Source organism: Diceros bicornis, chromosome 21 (assembly GCF_020826845.1).
Source record: "Diceros bicornis minor isolate mBicDic1 chromosome 21, mDicBic1.mat.cur, whole genome shotgun sequence".
NCBI classification, from domain to species: Eukaryota; Metazoa; Chordata; class Mammalia; order Perissodactyla; family Rhinocerotidae; genus Diceros; species Diceros bicornis.
The window spans coordinates 53,274,411-53,296,907 of NC_080760.1; the positions used below are offsets into that span (position 1 = coordinate 53,274,411).

The 22,497-nt window shown below is 44.4% G+C and overlaps 1 protein-coding gene across 2 annotated transcripts in view; it reads right to left on the reverse strand.

Moving 5' to 3' along the window:
* Positions 1-41: 41 nt before the first annotated feature.
* The window catches only part of AGO2 (argonaute RISC catalytic component 2), a 124,112-nt gene continuing 101,656 nt past the window's right edge, over positions 42-22,497 (reverse strand). Inside the window, exons 15-19 of one of the 2 annotated variants that reach the window (XM_058564992.1) lie at positions 21,898-22,092; positions 19,576-19,710; positions 15,024-15,125; positions 12,398-12,528; positions 42-12,133 (exon numbers count right to left, since the gene is read on the reverse strand). In XM_058564992.1, the coding sequence (XP_058420975.1) occupies positions 12,025-12,133; positions 12,398-12,528; positions 15,024-15,125; positions 19,576-19,710; positions 21,898-22,092 (672 nt within the window). In that variant the 3' untranslated portion in view covers positions 42-12,024. Of the gene's footprint in view, positions 12,134-12,397; positions 12,598-15,023; positions 15,126-19,575; positions 19,711-21,897; positions 22,093-22,497 lie in introns of both variants that reach the window. The other variant, XM_058564991.1, reaches the window with a different exon arrangement.

Here is a 22,497-nt window from a genome sequence, read left to right on the forward strand (position 1 = left end):
AGTGCCCAAATGAATGTGTAATTGAAGATCTTTGGCAGAGGCAGCTGTAAATATGAGGAATTTTATTTTATTTTTTGCTGACATACTATGAGGCAAAACAAAATTGACACCATACAAAATAACTTTATAAAATACCAGTCACATCAGAGTTTATCCGATTTACATCATTCTGTGCATGTTAAGGGTTATGTACGGAGGTGAAAAAAACACTATGCCAAACTTTCAGTATTAGTTTATATACACACAGTAAGAAACAAAACAAGTAACTGTTAGGTTTTCCATGAATTTATTGCAAAAATAGTGCAAACTACTTAACCTAGTAAGCTGTAAAACAAACTCGAAAGGACCCAGCTAAGCTTAAACACGACAATAGATGCTCAGTGTCTCAGCCTTTAGCTTTCTTTGCCAGTTTATCTTTTGTCAATCAAGACCACTCCCCGTCTGCTCAGTTGAGGGTGAGTGCTGGGGAATAGAGAAAAGTGAAGACTGGCTCTTCAGAGACCAGATCAACCTGGCTGCCTAATGCCAGCAATACCTTTAGGATCATGCTACTTACTCAATGGCAATTTTGTGAGGTCTGTTGAAAACATTAAGATGCCATGATGTTTAAATTTGACCTTAGGAATAAGTTATCTAACCTCTTGATGACATGGAGAAAAGAATTAAGAAAGCAGCATGAACAGAAAGGATTGGGAACATTATTGTCTGCTTATAAACATGGTATCCTTTTCTCATGTGTATTTGGGTAAAGCATTATTCTACTGGTGGGCAACCTGTGAACCAGATATTGCAGTAAGTTTAAAAAAAAAAAAAAAAAGGATACTGTATCCCTACAAGAGTAACTTTGAAATTTCTTTCAACAGTCCATTGGGGTCCAAAAAGCATATATCTAAACAAAATAATAAGAGCAAAACAAAATGCTACATATAAAAGCTAAAGAAACAAAATGCAGCATATTCAGGTTCTTTTTCTTGAGGTACCTGTATAAATTTAATCACCCGCCCAAAGTACTCTTGTTAGGTAAAAAACAAAATGCTTACTGGTGGGCCAATTGTAGGGCATTTATTATTATTGAGAAAGTGCAACAACGCTGATCTTTATATGCAGCATACTAAAGGATGATTTACTCTTTACAAAATATAGCTTAAGTATCGACCTGATGGAAGTTTAAAAATTAAAAACATTTAACTAGAATCATCCCATTTTTTTTTTTTTTTGAGATCCTGCAGCAAAAAGCCTCCCAAATCAACTTTCAAAGTTTTGCCACTAAGGAATGTTGCTTCTCTTGTAAAATTCAGACATCTCTTTAAAATAGTAAAACTATACACTACAGGAAAGATCCCTAATTTTTATTTCTTACTGGTATAAAATGAACTTCTTAAGACTCCAAAATATTGCGTTACCCTCAAAGAATTGAGTTAGAAAAGATCGCCATAGTAGGAAAAGTCTAGAATTGTAAACTGCCAAATATAAAAGCATGGAAAGTCATCGATCTCCTATCTTATTTTCTCACCTGCCAGAAAGCTTTCCTAACTTATGGAACCCCCGAGGCTGCTGCTGAATGCAGGCCTCGCCCTCTCCAGACGGCCACATGCAGTCCCTTCCGCTGTAGATGGTCATTAACACCTCCCCTGGGAATCAGGCGAGATGAAACTGACAACTGTCCATTTGCAGCTTATGAAATAAACTTATAAAATATGCCAGAGGAAGTGGGGGGCACAAATGGGGAAGAAAGCAGTGATAAGGGTTCTTGTGAGCTGTTTTTGGCCGCCCCTTCACTGGCACAGAAAGTGAAGTGATAGCTATCAATATATGCATAGAAGAGTTTGGAATTTGTTTGTAAAATGTTGAAGTTGCTCTTGGACATAATTGTTTTTTCTTTTCACAAGAGGGCAGTTGGGATTCCAATACATGTTAGTAGTTGGCTGGGGGGAAATCTATCAAATTCTATGGCCAATTGGGCTTTTCTCCCCACCTGCAATATAAAATATTTAATTTCATACTGATTTTCTCAATGCATTAGGATTCAACATAAAAGGCATAAAATAAATAAAAATATTATTAAATAAACGGAAATTATGATTTCAAGCTTCATGTGGAGTTATAGCTCACGGTTTGGTTACTTTTTCCAATTAATTTGACAGACTTAGTAAATAGCACCCAACTGTTTAACTGAGGTAGATCCACATTGTAAAGAAAGCTGGGTCCCCTCCATTTTATGTCTAAATTTAAGATGCTTTTACAAAAACAAAAATCCATTTAATCATGTGCAGAAGCCATGACAGGTGGCACTACCTGAAGAAAGCTTAGAACATGAGCAGGTTTGCAAATAAGATTTACGCCCAAATCATACTCTCCATCAGCCATAAATAAATCTCAGACTGGAGGGAAAAAAAAATCAAACATTTAAAAATAACCCTGAAAAAGTCTCAAGACTTTCAGAACAGGTCTTTTTGACTCACTGCCACAGAAATGCACAATGGTCCATTTTTATTAAGCAATGGCAACAGCTAAGCCAGACCAGAGAGAGGGAGAGAGAGGAAGAGAGAGAGATCTGTATCACTGAACATTTCCCTTTGCAACTCCAGAGAAAAGACATGTTGAATTATGAGATAGCATCTTGATCAGAACAGTTTAAACTCACTCTGCCTAATGTTTTTGCATACTCTGAAACTTACAAATTTAACATGTGATTAAGGCTTAATTTAAAGTGGTATTACCACCTAGCATCATGCAAGCATTGGACATCCTCAAAACACACAGAATGGTATTAAACTAAAGACAAGGACATGAAGCCTCAGAATTGTATTTAGCAGGTACTATAATTTTATAATTAATTTTACAATTCATGTAGCAAATGAAAAATTATACAGAGAGGCCAATGTATATAAATACTAGTTTATACAGGAACTGTCAATTTACAAAACAGCACTGCACGGTTTCTATATTGCAAACACAAGACATCGTCACATAGACCCACCGCACAGGTACAAACGAGTCTGTGGACAATACGTAGAGTACCACCCAAAATGAGGCCCTTGTAGCTGCTCGGCTTCTTAGAAAATAGTAAACTTTAAATGGCCGTAATACATTTTGATTCAAAATGTCTTCTAAAATGTTTTATTGTGGGGGAAAATTAAGAGGGGACAAGATCTACTTAAGGAAATTTCAAATTCATTTTTGGTTCTTTTTCAATTATTTTATAAAAATAAAATAAAACTAGAAAAGTTGATAAAACTCAGGGTTAAAACCCCTCAATACATATTAGGTAAATAATCTGAAGTGTACCAGAGGTAAGAAAAATCTGGACTTAGACACTACATTCTTTTCTTGTATTTAATGAGTAATTAGCCACTTTGCTGCACAGAAACTTACAATTATTCTCTTAAAACGTTTAAAAAGTAAAAACTCACTTGCCTCTACAGTTATAAAACATGAATTCATACCTTCAACAACTACATTAAAATCCACTATCAAACTCAGGACTCAAAGTTCAATTTAGTGCTAAACTATATACTTTCAAGGATTTTAGTCACATGTATATTTGGATTTGAGGAGAAACCAAAATTGTTAATGTGTTATCCCCTCTGCAGCCAGCGCCTCCACCGAGGGAAAGGCCGTTGCCTTTTAGAATGGAGGGTTTGGGGAGAGGGAAGGGCCAAGAGGAGCCACCAAGAAGGATTTTCTATACATTTAAAAAATAAATAACATTGGATTCTTTTCCCCACTTAAAACCAATAAAATCACCCTTGACAGGGAAGGGTGGTTTTTAATTAGACCATCAGCCAAGAAAACTGCTCAAGACCTGGCTTGAAAAAGTCAGAGCTAAAAATTCTATTTTAGATATGTCAAAACTGGACTCCTATATGCACAGCTCAAGGTGACACCCACACCTAAGTAAGCAGTTTCCCTGTATGTCACAAAACAGAGCAACAATAACGAAAAGCATTCCAAAATAGGGATGGTAGGACTGAATAGCACCTTACATCTGAGGACTTCACATACATTTTACAAAGACACGATTCTAATTCCTTTTTAAAAAAATCTAGTTCCATTACACTAAATATTCTTGTTGAGTGACTATGAGAACAAAACCACCAGGTTTTGCTGAAGGTCACAGTCAATGACTAAGAGATGGGTCTTGCACCGATTTCCTGGAATCCTAGCAGATGTGAACTTGGTCAGGGCATGGGAGAAATCATGCACTGGAACCTAATATTTTCTGACATGAGATAGCGTGCATGGGTATCACAGTTTACAAAGTCAGGAGTTGAGGAGCAAAAAGTAATTTCAAAGGCAGGTCAACGATTAACTTGTGGAACGGTACAGGCTTACTTCCCAATAAAAATGCAGCCCCAACACGATTCTGAAAGGACACTGAGGACTGGACATTAAAGGCACAGAGGCTGAGACTGGGTCTTCCAGAACATACTCGGTCTGGCACTGATGGAGACCAGAGGAGAACCTGGGCATCACCTGCTTCTTGGGTCAGAGGGGCCTGCCTTCTCCCAACCCTCAGGTTCCCACAATCTCTAGAGATCAAAGGAGCCTTGGGTCCCCAACATGAGCACCTAGTTCTGTCAAGTGGTGCCAAGAAGCCAAGCAGTTGGTCTGCATTGCAACCCCCGGCCCGGGGGTGTTCCTGGGATCAATTTATGGTTTTAAGGACGTTGAAGATTTACAAAGTTTACTGAATGAGGTTGGCCTCACATCTAGTTCCTGGAGACACCTAGGGGGGGAGAATTAATATTTGGTGTTTTAGCTTTAACTCTGAACTACTTAAATCCAAGGAGGTTGTAAATAGGAGATAATTCAGCCTCCCCCAACTCCCCAAAAGGGGATGGGAGTGAGGTGAGGACTCAACCCTTCAGTCATACCACCAAGGGCATTTAAAGATCTAACACATCTAAATTTTTCACATCAACCAATAAGATAGAAAAGTGTTAACAAAAGCACCAGTAATCTTCAGTTCTCTCATTTTTTAATAATCTTTCATGAATGCAAAGACGGTGGGAGAGGCCCACCCCAGGATTCTGGAGACGCGTACAAAACGCTGATGGGCAGATCTGAGTTCAACAGTTCACATTACTAACTCGAGGAGTGGGCCACTGTGCAGTGTCCCCTGAAACACCCTGTATGGGATTCTGACTGAAAACAAGGCCAACCCAGAGGTCCCAAGGAGCCCCGGCAGCAGGTCAGCAGACTTTGTGGGCACCCACCCTGAATGTCCACGATTCTTAGAGTGGTCTGCATCTACAGAGCAGTGTGATTGCAGAATGACAAAATATTCTTAGAAAGACCGCAAAGGACACTTAGCTCATTCAGAATTAAAGCACAGCATGTAGCATGAAAAGCATCAGAACCCAAGACAACAGTGTTCAAGGCAATTATTTCCACATGATGATGTTATTTGAGACCTCACTGGGCCAAAGTCAATGTCTGGTGGGCATCCAGTAGGAGAGCAGAGCCACCTCCACATACCCAGACGTCTGTAACTGCAAAACTTTCCGCCTGTCCCTCAAGAATTTAAGAGCAAACCAGTGGAGGTGTTTTGGAGCAAATGCTAAATTTGAAGATGAAAGAACATAAGGAACCTAAAGAAAAGATGCGAAGGAGGCAGAGGGTGACACTGGATGACCCACGGTAGTGTGTGGGCAAAGGGCATTTCTGACAGCAAAGTGGTTAATGGCCAGGAGGGGCATTCAGAATCATAACAGACTCTCCCGGGGCAGACTTCCTGCAACTTGGCATCCGAGGACCCAGGGCGCCGGCAGCAGGCACTCCTACTTCAAGGCGCCAGCTGTGGACCCTGTGTTCCTTTCAAACAAAGGGCCTTGGATTTGAACAGAACACTTTGCTTTCAAACTTTAGATCATTTTTAAGTAGAGAGTGATAGTAACTCACGGTTCCAAAGTCAAGGTCAATTCTGTCTGTGTTTTCCAAACCATGCAGCTACTTTAAATGTGCTACCCGCATGAGATCGGCGGTCAAGCACCTTCGTGATTTTAAAGAGTGTTTAAAAAGGGAGAAGAGAGCAGAAAGAGCCATTTTCAACCCATTCATAAGTCAAGCAAAAAAAAAAAAAAAAAAAAAAAAGTGCTTTCTTATATGGAACAGGAAAGTGAAAAGCCAGGACAGCAGGCCATCTCAAGGTTTCGCCACACAGGGCCCTGCACGGAGATGCTCCTGCTAGCCTGTGAGGACAGTGCAGAAAAGCCTTTCCATTTCATCCACGCTGGCCACTTAGAGTCCTAGAACCTCGGAGCTGGGCAGCCCTGAGGAGTCCCTGGTCCACCCCTGGCAGCTCAGAGGGGGAGGAGGGGACTGCCCACGGGTCACAGTATGGCACACAAATTTTCAAGCCAGAACTGAACAGAGAGATGTTCACAATTCAGTTTATTCAGGCAACATTTTGGCTATTTCAGTGTGGATAGCTACGCTTAAGAGCAAATATGAATCCACTGAGAATTCAGAGGTAGCCTTTATCTGCATTTATTTTTTCCATCTAAAAGGTATTTAGAAACCACCTTCTGTAGTGATTTGGCTAAGCCAATACATTCACTTTAGACAATAAAATGGCAAAACACATCCAAAAAAGCATTAAGCGAGGGCACCATGATGGCATCGACGTGACGTTAACTAACACACACTCAGATGACTGGTTTGGGTTTAAGAACTCCTTTGTGTGTCTGACACTGGGTAGCCTGACTACAAACAGAATTACAACACTTTGGGCTGGAGCACATACTTCTAATCTAGCAAGATCACGAGGCACAGAAGAACAGCATTGGACTTCAGGTCTCTCTAGCATCTATGGGTTAAGCCACAAATGATGGTTTTGACACAACAGTGACCTCGTGGCTTTAAAATGATGGCTGACCAAAGACAAGCAAGGGCGGCCCTCACTCTCTGTTAACACTGGCCAGACAGATGCTTCCTACCGAACTGCTGAATGCCGGGTGGACTAGAAGAACATGCTTTAGGGAGTCATGGCAAATAACAGGGAATTAAACAGACCAAGAAAGTGTGCAAAGGATTTACAATTAATCCTCTTAAAAGTAAATCCTCAGACCTCAAGGAGAGAGCATATTCTCCTTTCAATAGGTTGCAAACTTTTTTTCAGAAAAACAAGAGAACGAGGCTAATTTGTCCTTCATGAATGGTCAACAGACACAAGGCTAAGGAGAAGAACAGAATTCTGTCCACACGACTCTGACACATAATACTGAAGAACGTGGCAGTCTCACTAAAACAGAGCAATGTTGTGTTCATATCACTTCTGCTATCCTAGACCTATTTACAATCATCTCAAACAAGTACAGCAGATGCAAAGTTGGACATAATACAAAGGAAGTTGTCAAAAAATCAGTGCAATTATTTTGAGTTGCAAGTTTTCCTTACAAAAAAGGGTCAGCATGTCTGTAACACGGATAGCCCCATTACAAAGTCACACGTGCACTAAGTCTACACTGAAAAATGTCACAGCAGCCGAAACTGCTGGCATGGCAGCTAGAGAAAATATTCTCGGTTACTCTGGGGAAGGGCTTAAGATATAAATAAAATATTTGCATTCTGAAAGTGAACACTGAGGAGTTTTCTATTTATTGTACATTCCTTTTCTTGTGAGCGTGAGAGATGAGTCAAAGAGAGGTCACAGGGAAATTTCTATGGCTTGTCTGGGCCACTGGGATTGTCTACTGTCTGGATTATGTCAATTTCTAAAGCTCCTCCTAATGGAACTGCCTTAGGTGTAGGAAAATGCCCATGAAAAAAATTCTTTTAACTGTTCAACAGATCAAAGTCCCATTGAAGGACTACATCCAGATCCTGATGACTCAATGAAACAAGCCAAGTGCTTCCATGACAACGAGCAACCAAGAGAAGCCGCCCCAGCCCCCAATGGCCTCCTAGAGACAGTCTGGTGTCCCAACTGCATGACGCTTGGCTGGTCTACCCTTAACATATTGTATCAAATATATAATTTGACTGAAAAACTGCCTTGTAAAAATAAAATTTAAATCACCCCGCAGATCAATGTAAAATTACATTGCTGCATATATAAGAAAAACAATTCATCCAGAAAAATTACATTTGTGGCTTTCAAAAATAAATCATCCAGCAAACTTGAAGGTAAACATTAGGTAATTTATAAAAGTTGGGGAAAATAATTTCTATCATATCCATCAGGTACCACATGCACTGGAATATCCACATCAGCCAAATCAAACCAGAGCAGAAAGGAAAAAATAAATAGCAACATTTGCATTTAACAACAATAAAAATAACACACAATATAACATCAATAACCTCCCCCCCCCCAGCCCTGCTGTAGGAACTGAACTGAAATCGTCTTTTCCACGAACACGCAGTAACCAGGGGTAAATATCAGGAATTGCAGTGATTACAGCCAACCTTCAAAGGCATGGAAACCACTGTTTCCAACAGTTCCCTCAAGGCGCAGGCCAATGAAGTGGCGAAGGATGTCTGTGGTTCTAGAGTGCAAACATCCATTCGAGGGAGTGTGAGAACACTACCAAAGGGCAACATAATCTTGAAAAGGCAGATCCTAAAATGTAGTATCAAGTGTACACGTGGAGACTTCTCAAAACAGAAAACCAAAACCAAAATAAAACAATCCCTTTCTAAAAGTAGGGATGCCCAGTTTTACAATGTTTATCTGAACTAGGAAAATCTGAGCTTATGAGACACAAACAGCAGGATGGAATCTTAGCATTACCAAAGGGCTCGTCTACAAAACGGCGGCTTTAAATGGCTCCCCTGGGTTTCTATCAGCATTTAGCTATTAGGGCGAGAACTTTCTAATGTAACAGATAGCGGTGAAGGGATGGGAATACATTAATTTTTCTTAAAGTGAATATTTTAAAATATACTAGGAAGAGTACCAGTACAAGAACCTAATTGGGAGACCTCTTTTAAAGAGATGAGATAAATCTCAGTTTTTCTTTTAAATGAATCCAGATTCCTACATCATAGTTTTCACATTCAGTTTGCTTAAAGCAAGGCACACCTTACTTAACAGCGGGGTGGGGCAAAGCTGGCGAGTGGACACCTCTCAAATCTGCCTGGGCCCTGAGCCCCGGGCGGCCAGTCACTGCAGGGGGAGGATGGAGCTCCCCTGGGAGCCCTTCCTTGGGGCCGCACGCAGGCTTGAAGCGGCCCTGTGTGGGCGCAAGCACAATCAGAAGACGGGCGAGAGGCCCTTGTGGCTTCCATATGAACACGGCTTGGACTTATTCTACTGCACTTTGAGGTTTTACACTGTCTCAAAATTTATCCTAATAATGGGGGGCTTAGTAGAAATTTGGGAAAGCAATTATTTACCTGAGAAATTGTAACTACAGCCATTTAAATTCTGAATCATCAGACATGTACCAAGGTATGTAGCTAACCCAGCTGGAGACATTTGGTCTATTAATGCTTTTAATATTAAAAGTTTTATAAAACAAGCATAGGGCTATAAAAAGTATCCTTCTCAAAGTACTCTGACCCACTAACAAGAAAACTTTTCCTTCAAAATGATAAAAAAAATTTTAGGTCCAATTTTCTGCCAGCCTGCAATCTTCCCCAGGTATTAACTTAGAAAACATCTCCGTGTATCCCAAGGAGTTCCTCCCTGCTGGGCCCTCAGTGCTCGAGGAGCACACTCTCCAGAAAGCTCTAGATCAGGAGTTCTCAGACTTCAGGCAGCCCTGGAACCCCAGCTGATGGTGTAAAATGCAGACGCCACCCCCAGCCCTGGAGTCTGCATTCTTACCAAGCACCACCACTGCCCCGACCACCGAGATCCTGTTGCAGGCGGTTAGAAACACACCTTTGAGACACACGGTTCTAGATGATCCTAAAAATGGCTGAAAACTAACCTAAATTTCAATTTTAAAAGTGTATTAGTGAAAAGATTCCCTCCTTAGCTTGAATGCTCCTGGTAATTTAAGCCAAGAGTGTATCAGTCTGCTTCTGAACATAGAAGAAAGTGCCACTTGCCAATAAAATGACAGGGAATTGCAACGTTTCTTAGAGCAGAGGCTTCTTATCATTTAAAAAGACAAAAAAAAAAAAAAAAAAAAAAGATACAGCAAGAAGAGACTAATGCCATTAATAAGACACCCACATGCACACACAGACACACACACACGCACACACCACTCGGAGTAGATATCTTCACAAATAATAGTTATCCCTTTGTCATCACTGCCAAAATCCAGGCCAACTATCCATTACAGCTCCACCTGTGGTTCCCTGGGCCCTCCCGCCCCTCGGAGCCAACAGACCAGAATACAGAGGTGGCGCTTACTCTAGCACAAGGTACCCCCATCGGAACCCTCACTCCACCACAGTGCGAGAGGTAAATGTCAGGCCGGGCTGGGGAGAGGAAACCTACAGAGCACAAAGCAGCACTAGGGGAAGGTTTGTCTCCTTCCTTGAATCTCTACACTGAACGTGGATTTCACCCTTAATAAAACTGCCTACGAGGACAAAAAGCCCATTTAGCACAAACAGAGCTGTCTGTTATTACCCTTTTCAAGTTGTCCATGGTATCACTCTTAGTGCAATGGTTTCTAGATTGGCAAACCCACGTCTGGCCCAGAATGCAAACCCTAGCAGAAGGGTCTGCCTCTTCTGCTGCCTTCACAATCAGCTATCCTGAGGGCAGGGCTCCGTCGCTGACGCTGGCCTCGCCCCCAACAGGGAGCCACCGCTGACAGCTTTCTGTGTGTTTCAGTGCATAGATCCTATGAAACTTGTCTAACAAAACCATACACAGAGAGAGGTACACTCTGAGACATGGACTTGTTTCCCAGGAATGGAAGAATAAATACATTCCATTTGTGCTTAATCGGCTGAGCAACACACAGGGGTGAGGAGGCAGGGAGGGCGGCAAGTGACTGCCGTGAGTGCGCTCGGTCCTCCTGAAGGTACAGGCTACACAATCTACACTGAGGGGGGGCAGGTTGCTGTCACATTAAGTCAATTGCATACTCCTGTACTTAAGCACTGAGAACCACAAGAGGTGGTCCAGTGTCCAGGCTCCGAAACACTCTTGATATGCTAAACAGATCACAAGAAGCACCCCGTAGTCAATAAAATGAAAAACAGCATCTATCTCATCTATCAATCACATTAATACTGCAAACCAGATATATATATTTTTCTCTTACATTAAAGACATAACAGTGAAAAAGGATTGTACTGTATTTATCACCACAGACCCGTATTCTTTAGAAACTTTGGAAAATAAATGTCACAGTCCTATAGGACAAATCTTATGATTAGACTGTCAGCATATTGTCTTTCTTTTTTTAAATAAATTTTTATTAAAATGGCACTTGTCTGCCAATCTCTCTGGACCTATACATGCTGTAAACACACGTGGCCCATCTTCTGCCACTGCTCCTTATTTCAAGCTGAGTGAAAGGCAGGCAGTGGCAGAACAGACCCACCTGTGGGCGCCTCGGCATGGCCACCTGCCCTTGGGTCCCGAAGAGCTTGTGTAAGCCAAGTCAGGAGCACACTAGCATCAATTTGAAATAAACTCTAGTGACAACATCAGAATGTTCAAGGCTTTAAAACCACAATCGTGTTTTGTGTTGCTTTCACTCTCAGAGAACGTTCACAGCTAGTTTGAGCCCATCAATTTCATATAGTATCGTGTGTTAAAAACAAGTAATTGAATGACCAAATAAATTAAAAATGTTTTAAAGCCCTGAGTTCATAGACTGGTTTTAGGAGAGTTTTAGGAAACACGGGACTCTATTTTAATAAGCAGCTTATAGATTTTGGCAAACCATATTTCCTACGACAATGGGGTCTCATACAGGTCTGCAGGTCAAAATCCAAGTTTGAAATCTGGGACGGAAGGCATTCTGGAAAATGGAGAATCTACTAAAATCAATGACGTCTCATGTTCAATGCTGGCTGTCACGGAAGGGCTGGGCATCTGTTGGTCTGAGTGTAGCTGGTCTCATGTGAATCCAACGCGGTACACAATCGTAAACACTAAACATGTCAAGCAAAGTACATGGTGCGCAGTGTGTCCTGGTGAACCTGGACCGCCTTGGCCAATGCTTGATGGTCTCGTCCGTTACTCTGCCCGGATGTATGGCTTCCTTCAGCGCTGCAGGGACGGGGGACGGGGAGAAAGAGAGTATAGCCTTTAACACATCACGGGGCAGTACACTTATAACGAAGTCAGCACCACACACCAGACATCTGGGGAGGCAGCCACACAGCTAACAAAGGGCAGGGAGGGTGCTGGCACTGGGAGTCTGTGTCCAGCCACTGTGACCCACTACTTCCCACTCTGGAAGGGCAGCTGCTGAAGCCTGTTTCAGAAATGACCCCTGCCGTGACCTCTAGCAAGGGAAGGAATGCCACTCACCTATCATGTTCTTTATCCACCAAGTGGTACCTGGCCCGGAAGGCCACCAGGTGAGCGTAGTATGCTGGCGCGGGGATGGACACGGAGCGTGTGCAGCGCACGTAGGTGTGACACAGCTGGTAGGTGAGAATCTGCAGCTCATCGGAAGAGAAACGATTGTCATCCCAAAGCACGTGATAGTGGGAAGGCCTGCTTGTTCCCTAAAAGCAGATCAAAGGGTCAGAGAGGTGAACACACAAGAGAGAAGTCCAGGACTCACTTGCCAAGGGTGCTGCTTCGAGAAGCTACAGCCACATGGGGGAATAAGTAAACCCTTCACGAAGGACACAGTGGAAGGATATTTAAGGACAAAAGGACACTTGATTACACTATTACGTATTATAAAAAAGCATTAGAACCATATATATTATGATCCTCTATTTCTAAAATATAGCCTATACACACGTTTATTTACATACAGAAAAATCATTTAGGAAAGATACAAAAATGGTTGTTTTGAGGACAGTGTCACTTGTACATATTAGGTTTTCTACAATGTTTTATTTATAAAGGCAAGAAAAAATCTCTAATAAAAGTTACATATGAACAATAACACTTTTTAAAATGGGAGTTTGAATATGCGTGTTATTTTATGCAGTGTGTGTAGTTTGAAATCTTTTGAAACTGAAGGAAGTGGGAGTTGGTCACCTTGCCCACCCACCTCGACACTGGGCGCAGACAGCTCTGGCGCGGTCACAGCTGCTGCCCTGCTTGGCCCAGGGCACCCACAGTGTCCATAACGCGGGAGTGGGCTCACAGGAGGGGTCGTTCTGTGGCTTCTCCCTGCTGGCCTCACCTCCCACTCTACCCAGGCCAGCCTGCTGGGTCCTTCCTGACTCTTCCAGCCCAGTTACTGCTGCCTGTTCAATGTCTGTGTTAAGGCTCTTGGTGATTGGCAGGTGGCAGATGTTCCTGTCCTCTGATTAACCACCACACACGTTCTGGCACCCCACTTTTGACATTTAATCGGTGGCTGTCACAGGGGCCCGTGGGTTGTGGGAATTTTGTATAAGAGGGTCTCAACAATGGCAGAGCAGGCTCTCTGGAGGCCTGTTTTATGTCAAATAACTCCACAGAGGAGATCCCCCCCACCCCCCAACCTGGGCAGAAGATGTAGGGAGAGAGGGTTAGCCATTAAACAAACCAGAGAGGCCCTGGATGGTGAGGGCCCCACCCACCAGGAGGGAAGCCTAGAAAAAAGGGTATTCCCTGCGACAGAGAGTACAAAGTCCCAAAGATTTACTGAGTGGCCCTTCATAGAACAGGCACACCAGCCCCTGACCCAGGAAGCAAACCCTAGGACAGATCATCTGCAATAAGAAACGATACAGAAGCCTTTGTGCTCTCCAAAGAATATTCTTTTCTTTCTTTTTAACAACTCTTTAAAAGTGTATAAATCTTGGGGCCAGCCTGGTGGCGCAAGCGGTTGGGTGTGCGCACTCTGCTGCGGTGGCCCGGGGTTCGCCGGTTCCGATCCTGGGCGCGCACCGACATGCCACTTGTCGAGCCATGCTGTGACGGCATCCCATATAAAGTGGAGGAAGATGGGCATGGATGTTAGCCCAGGGCCAGTCTTCCTCAGCAAAAAGAGGAGGATTGGCAGATGTTAGCTCAGGGCCGATCTTCCTCAAAAAAAAAAAAAAAAACTGTATAAACCATTCTCAGCCCTTAGGCTGCAGGCTGGACATGACCCACAGGCCACAGTTTGCCATGCCCTGTTCTAGACCCATGGCGATGTAAATGACATGCAAATTTTAGTATTTCCCATGGAATGTTATAAGTACAAAGTTGATAGCAAAGTCTCAAAGTTTAGGTTCAAATTCTTTGGGGAGGGATGTTTAAGTCCTTATATTTTGAAAAATACAAAAGCCCCCACGTGAAGCTCTCTGAAGCAGGGACAGGCACCCAGAACTAAGTTCCTCCTGTCCCAACGGGCACAGCTTCACAGATCCTGGTAGCTCAGCTCTGAGAATGGCTGGATATGGCACTTCTGTGATGGCAACACTCCCTTGGAATCACCCTTGGCTAGCTGTGGGTCTCTTCACCGAGAGAGACTAGGAAAGCCCTGAGGTGACAACAAGCCACAGTGACCTTCCCCATATGCCCACTAAATGTGCATGGAGGGGACACAAGGCTGAACCCTGCCAAGTGGGCATGAGCTGATGCTGAGTCGGCTCCTTCATTGCCCACCACCCTTTCCACAGCAGCAACCTCTCAGATCTCATCTAACTCACTAAGCTCCAGGCACACGGCAGTGCCCCTTGTTCCCCACCAACATGCTGGCCTTTGCGATCACTGCTCCTTCCGCCTGGACCACATCTCATGTAAGATGGGACCCCCCCCCCCCACGGCACCCCAGTGGGTTCTTTGTGCCCAACACCTGACAGTCTCAAGCCTCAACTATTCACTGGTTAACTGCCCAACTCCCCTGGGGACTGGTTGGAGCCCATCCGTGCTGCTCACCACCACTTCCCTGGTGCCCAGCAGAGCACCTGGCAGGAGGTTTGTGCTCTGCAAGTGTTTCCTGAACGTGCGGATGATGTCAGAGACACGGAGATTCTGTACAAAGGGGACCCTCTGTCCTTACCTGGATGCCGGCATGACTGCACAGGTAGAAGTCAAACTCGGTCGGGTGGGTGATCTTCGTGTCCACGGTTGTGCCTGCTGGAATGTTTCCACTTTTCCCAACCTTCAGCAACACAGGAACCCATAAGACACGTTCAGGGGACAGCAAAGTAGAGCAAGCAAGCAAATAAGACTCGTCCACATCATCTCCAACATTGGGCCTTCTGGGCCAGAGGCTGCCCTATTGTGAGGTCTTTAAATTGGCCAATACATTTGCAAAGTGCTATAGTATTAAAATAAAATTTAACAAGTACTAACAACTAAAATTAAATTAGTTCCTGTCCTATTTGGCCTGGGGTTACTTTCCAGCACATCTCATAAAGGCCCATTAGGGAAATGCAGTGTCTTCCCTTCACTGAAGAATCTGCAAGTAATGCTTGAAGGGTTTTTCATTACTGTTGAGGTCAAGACTAAAACTGTCACCAACATATAAATCTAAGACCATGGATGATGGCTTGATGGGCCATCATCCATGCACAAGCACACATAATATTTAAGGCGGAAGAGCTGGAAAACCCTGAAAGCTATCAGGAGCTTCTGCACTTTGTCAGTGGTTCAATCACCACCCAAGAGGGAGGCTGCTCCATCAGAGACCATTCGAGAAGCTGGGGTGCGAGTGCAGACTAGAAATTACACCAAACTACTGAACTCGAAGTTTACACTCTAAGATCAAAAAGTCACCGTAGATCCAGCTACTGCTGCCGCAGCACGACCCCCCACTCTCAGTGAACCCCACCCCCATCAGTCACTAAGTCACTGGTTGACGTTTCAGTTGTGCAATATTTCAAATATACATACAGAAAAGGGAATCTCCAGTGTAACCCCTTTGCACTTTCAGATGTACCTTTTTTACACCTTTAGATTTTTAAAAGTAAAATATTTGAAAATAGTGCCCCTTTGTATTCCTTTCTCATCCTACTTCCTCCTCTCTCCCCTTCCATGCTGCAGTTTCAAATTTAGACTGTATTATTCCGACAGGTACTTTTAGCTTTTGCTACAGATCTAAGTCTCCATTAGCATTATACTGTGTTATTTTGCAGGTTTTAAAACTCTATACACATATCAGTGTATGTGTATTTGCCGTTTTTGCTCTATTACAATTTTGAGATATATTCATTTGATAGATATAGTTTATTAATTTTCATTGCTGAATAGAATGCCAATATATGAATATTTCACAATCTTTTCTCCTGTTAGTAAACAGATTAATTTTTTGCTATTAGAAACAAGCTGCAGTAAATAATCCTATACATGTTTTCTTGTACATAGGCATGTGGGTTTCTCTAGGGTAGATCTCTAGAATTACCAAACTGCGTACCAAGTTGGTTATCAGTTTGTACTCCCATCAAAAGCATATGAGAGTTCTGCTCATAATAGCACGTTCCCTCTGTGCCAAGGGCTGTGCTAAGTGCTTTGCATGTGTTAGCTTAGTCAACCCTCCCTACATCCTTAGGAAGGTGGAACAGGAAGGAGGCAGCCCATGGCATGCCAAGGGGCTGGATTTCGAGCCAGGCTGTCTGGCTCTAGACGCTGTGCTCTTGACCACAGCACAGCACCCACTTCCACCCCAACAATCGGTATTACCAGGCTAACCTTGTAACATGAGCTCCCCTCCTTTTCCCATTCTCTGAAATACTTTGTATAAGATTATTCTTTGAAAGTGCAGTAAAGCTTGCCTGTAAAACTCCCTGGGCCTGACGCCCTTTGGAATGACAATTGGATTATCCTCTTGAGCTGATTTTGGTAATTTATGTAATTCTACAAACAACTGTCCGTATCTGTTTTTTTTTTTTTTAAAGATTTTATTTATTTATTTTTTTTCGCCCCAAAGCCCCAGTAGATAGTTGTATGTCATAGCTGCACATTCTTCTAGTTGATGTATGTGGGACGCGGCCTCAGCATGGCCGGAGAAGCGGCGTGTCGGTGCGCGCCCGGGATCCGAACCCGGGCCGCCAGCAGCGGAGCGCACGCACTTAACCGCTAAGCCATGGGGCCGGCCCTCCGTATCTGTTTTTTTCTAAGTTTTCCAATTTATTGGCACAAAGTTGTCAATTTCCCATTATGATTTAAAGAACGTATACTCCTTCTGCACTTACAGTTTCTTTATTGCTCCTAATATGATGTGTCCTCTTTTTCACCTTGTTGAGTCTTACTAGGTATATCCATCTTCAAAGAAGTAGGTTTTGCTTATGTTAATCTGCTCTATTGCTTCTTCATTTTTTTTTTTTATAATTTTATTTATTTTTTTTTTTCCCCCCAAAGCCCCAGTAGATAGTTGTATGTCATAGCTGCACATCCTTCCTGTTGCTGTATGTGGGACGTGGCCTCAGCATGGCTGGAGAAGCGGTACCTCGGTGCGTGCCCGGGACCTGAACCCGGGCCGCCAGTAGCGGAGTGCGCGTACTTAACCGCTAAGCCACGGGGCCAGCCCTGCTTCTTCATTTTCTACTTCATTATTTTCTATTGAGGGAGGGGAAGTGGGGTGCAGGAACAAGCTGACTTGGAGCCCTCTTGACTCCTGGCAAGGGAAGTTTGCAGGCTGAGGAGGGAGGGAGCTCAAGCATCCCAGCTCCTCAGCTTTCCCTCACCTCCTGGGCCTGATGTCTCTTATCTCCATCCTTCCTATATCTTCAGCCTTATCTGATGGTTCTCTTTCTTGTTTTACAACAAACACATCTAAGTCTATACTTTTAGGTCCAAGCACTGCTTTAGCTGCATTATATAAGGTTTGATATGAAATTCTCTTGTTGTTGTTCACTTCTGATTATTTTGTAATTTCTATTCTCTTTATATGCTTAATGTATGTGCCATTTACAAATGAACTTACAATTTCAAGCTTTCTTAAATTTCTTTTCTACTGTTGCTTTCTTAAGCTAACACACGTGCCCATCTTCCTCCACTTTATATGGGACGCCGCCACAGCATGGCTTGCCAAGCAGTGCGTCGGTGCCAGCCCGGGATCTGAACTGGCGAACCCCGGGCCGCCACAGTGGAGCCCACGCACTTAACCACTTGTGCCCCCGGGCCGGCCCCTCTACTGTTAATATTAAATTTAATTGTATAATGATCAAAAAATGTAGTTTGTACAATACTGAGGGTTGGAAATCTCCTGAGACCTCCTTTGTGACCTGGTATGAGGCCAACTTTCATAACTCAACTATTTTAAGTAGGATTCTCTCTATTAGATCGGCCTTATTCATCTCACTCTTTCAATTTTCGGTTTTTACTAATTTGTGCTTGTTTCAGTTTCTTTCTTTTTTTTTTTGTGAGCAAGATCAGCCTTGAGCTAACATCCATGCCAATCCTCCTTTTTTTTTTTTTTGCTGAGGAAGACTGGCCCTGGGCTAACATCCATGCCCATCTTCCTCCACTTTATATGGGACACCGCCACAGCATTGCCTGACAAGTGGTGCATCGGTGCACGCCCGGGATCTGAAACTGGGCCACCAGAGGCGGAGCGCACGCACTTAACCACTATGCCATGGGGCCAGCCCCTTGTTTCAGTTTCCGATACAGATGTGTTAAAATATCTCTCTTTGATGGTGGATTGGTCTATTTCTCCTTGAAATTCTGTCAGTTTTTGCTTTTTTTCCTTTACTTATTTTTAGGTCATGGTGCTAGGTACATCCAAGCTCATAGTTGTTATATCTTCTTGGTGGATCATCCTTGTGATTGTGACAAAGTATCCTTTTTCTCACTGTTAATTCTCAATTTGTATTTTGCATTCCATTTAGACAATAAGCATTTCTCGTGTTGTGGCACCATCGCTGCCATGCTGTACCTTCCTTCAGCACATGTGGATATTAACCCACCGACTTCCTGCTCTGCTGTGACTGATTCAAGGGCTACTGGCTGTCAGTCTAATGCCTCTCTCTTCTGGGAGGGTCTCTTTTCTTAGGCAACTGCCTTGATGCCTTGCAGTTTCAGGACAATGTGTCTAGGTGTGGATATATTTTTATTTATCTTGTTGGGAACACGGAAAACACTTTTTTTTTTTTGTGAGGAAGATCAGCCCTGAGCTAACGTCCGATGCCAACCCTCCTCTTCTTGCTGAGGAAGATCGGCCCTGGGCTAACATCCGTGCCCATCTTCCTCTACTTTATATGGGATGCCACTGCTGCATGGCTTGACAAGCAGTGCGTCAGTGCGTGCCCGGGATCCGAACCCCGGGCTGCCACAGCCGAGTGCACGCACTTAACCGCTAGGCCACCAGGCTGGCCCGGGGAATTTCTTTATTGCATAAATGACATCTCCCGCCTGGACCTGTCTTAGACCTGTGGGATTTACAGGTCCAAACTTCTCACCAGGAGGAGAGCCCTTCTCTAACGCCTAAGGCTAGGTCCCCACAAAGTCGCTCCAAGGACAAGGTCTCCCGAGAACCTGGAACAGCAGCAGAGTCGCCACAGGCACTCTGTGAGGTGGCACAGGGCAAGGGCTGAGCCCAGACCCATGTCCGGTGAGGCCCCAGAGCCCAGCGCTGTGCACTGGCTGCTCCTTCAGCCAAGTAAACTCACCCGCTCGTTCTTGTCAGTGCAGAAGAGCCGCGTGTGGTGCCTCTTCTGTACCACTATGAAAGTGATCCCTGGCTGGTAGTCTTTTTCTAGTTTAATACACGCCTCACGGATGGCCAGTAACTCATGGTGGAGAACCTGAGGGAAGGAAAAACACACTTGAGGATCGTTATGTTTTTAGGGCCTCTTGCTACCTTAAAATAAATCTCTTAATAATATACGCTATTTGGCAAATATTTGTAGGTAAGCCGCCTAGTTCCACCAGCTTGTTATTAGCTGTGTGACTTTGCCTTTCTGAGCCCATTTCTTCATTTATATAATGGAGTGAATGATACCCAGGTTTCATGATTAAAAGGTTTAAATCAGGTAATGCATGCAACTGCTTAGCACAGTATCTGGAATGTTCTAAGTGCACGAAAAATGGCACCTCCCACACAGAGTAGTAATGAGGCACTATGGGAGACACACCCATGAACAAATCAATTCAACAACTTGTCTTTTGTGTTGGAGGGGAAGGAGAGAATCTGGCGGAACAAACACTGGCCTAGCAGTTGGCCCAGAGTTCAAATCCCAGCTCCACCACTACGTAGCTGTGTGCCTCTGGGAAAGCCATGTACCTACTCTGATGCCCAGTTCTTTCACTTTTAAAATGGGAACATCCGACCAGGCTTGCTGGGAAGACTAAAGTAACATGCAGAGCACTGGGCAGGTAAGCACCCGGGAGTTTCGGGATAAGGATCATAAGATGTTGTCTTGTTCTCACCATCTGTTGTCAGAGATAAATGAGCGAACCACCTACCATGTGATGAAGGCTATCATAGGGACCACACATCTTAGATTTTTAGCAATTGTCCTAATTAAATATTGTGTTATGATGTCTCAAAAGTATGTCTTGGGTTCTGGGTTCAGAAACCCCAGTTGTGATGATTCTGTAAGACACAGAGTATATTCAAGAGTGATAAAAACAGAGAAAAGCACAATCCCTCTTCTCCCGTAGGACTGACTGTGATAGAGGGTGCAACAGCAGGGGGCTCAGAAGATCTCCAAAGGAGGGAACCCAAAAGGTTATGTACAAGAGGTACATTCAAGGTTGGCTGGCACACGCTGGACTTTGGACTCGAGAGGAGACAACAAAAGAACGGCCAGCCCTGGCCTCCGCAGCAGCTCCAAATCAGAAGCCCTGGCCAGGTGCTGCCAGCCAGTCAAGGAGCACCAATTCAGTTCTCCTCGCCAACCATGGGCCTCAGGGGGACGAGCTGCTGCTTCTCCTCTGGACTGGGATAATAAGGCAATCATATTTATGCCTTAATTATGCCATATTTATGTCATATGCTATCTAGCCTAGTTATCAAGGCAGCCTGAGCCTCTGACACAGGGCTGACACCAGAGCAGCTAGCAGGATGCCTTCTTTTCTGGGTGGATCTCCTGCAGCATCAGATATGGGCCCCCATATCTTATTTCTGCTTTCCCTGCTAATATCTCCCAATGAAGCGTGTGTTGGGGACATGGTGGGAGCGCAGGTGCAATTATCCCTGGCCAATGTGGAGACGCATTCAGGGTATTAACCTCCCGAGTTCCAGGCTAGGATGGATTCATTGCTGCCCACAGGTCACCCTGACCTGGGGGTGCTGCAGGTAGGTGCTTCCAACCAGAGCACAACAACAAACTCCCCTTCCCTCCTCACTTACCTCCCCTGCTGTGTTCTCCGAATGTCTGTGATGGTGCCCCTGCCTTCCCGACAATAGGCTGTGACCTACACATCACCCAAGATGCTGCCACTCTTCCCACATCCAAATAGTGGTCGGGTCCTGCTGACCTCACTTTCAAAAGGGCTCCACCCACTCCTCCTGGCCCCCTGCCATAGTTCTCACCCTGCCTCTACATTCTCCCCACTCCAGGCCACCCCTCACACTGTAGACACAGGGGACCCCCAGACACAACAGTGTGCCTGCCCCACAGACTCTCCACACCCTGCGAGGCAAAGCCCGGGCTCCGGAAGGGCTCCGGCCAGCGAGCTGCGCTGCCGAGTCAGCCTGGACTCAACCTCTCCCTGCACAGCAATTCAGGGCCCAGGCCCACGTCCATCTCTGCTCCTCTTTCCCCATCCTGCCTCAGCACCACTGGCCTGACTCAGGGTCCTGACAATCCAGTGCCCATTCTTCCTCCAGCCCACCTTGCATGCTATGAACAGATAAACCCTGGGACAGAACGTAAATCCCATCACTCTCTTCATTAGAGAACCCAGGAAGCTCTGCTGCCGGACAAACAGGTGAATTCAAGACACTCTGAGAACAGAGATAGGTAAAGCTAAAAGAGGCGGCCCACCTGCTGAAACTGCCCTTCCGAGACGCCGTCGCGGTAGAAGATGATGCGGGTGGGCTTGAAGCGCGTGGACTTGTAAAACTGGATGAGGAGCTCGCGAACCATGGCAGCCAGGTCTTGGATGATCTCCTGCCGGTGCTGCTGGACCCGCACAGTGGCACAGTAGCGATTGGGGTGGGCGTCCATGCTGCCCACGACCTGTTGGGGCATGCAATGAGTGTTCATCAAGAGTTTCCGAAAGCCCCCTGCTCTGGGTGCACGCTGGAGAAAGGACTGGGGACGGTAGGAGTGTCTCCACCCTGAACTTCACGTCATGGTGAACTAACAATGGCTCATCAGATGTGAACCCGCCACCTTTAAGCTTCTTTTCAGCATGTGGCAATAGTGCTCATAAATAGGTTCCAAAGAATAAAAGTTTGCCCAATGTATCTAATAAAAAATAGTCAATTATTCCAAACCTTTATTCTGCTTGTGATCAGATGTGGCTGAATTACATCAAGAAGGCACCTAGTTTTTTTAAAGCACACTGCTTTCCCAAAGAAGCTATTTGCACATCAATGTACAATATCCTAAGATTTTGACCCCTAGGAATGGCAGAGTGTC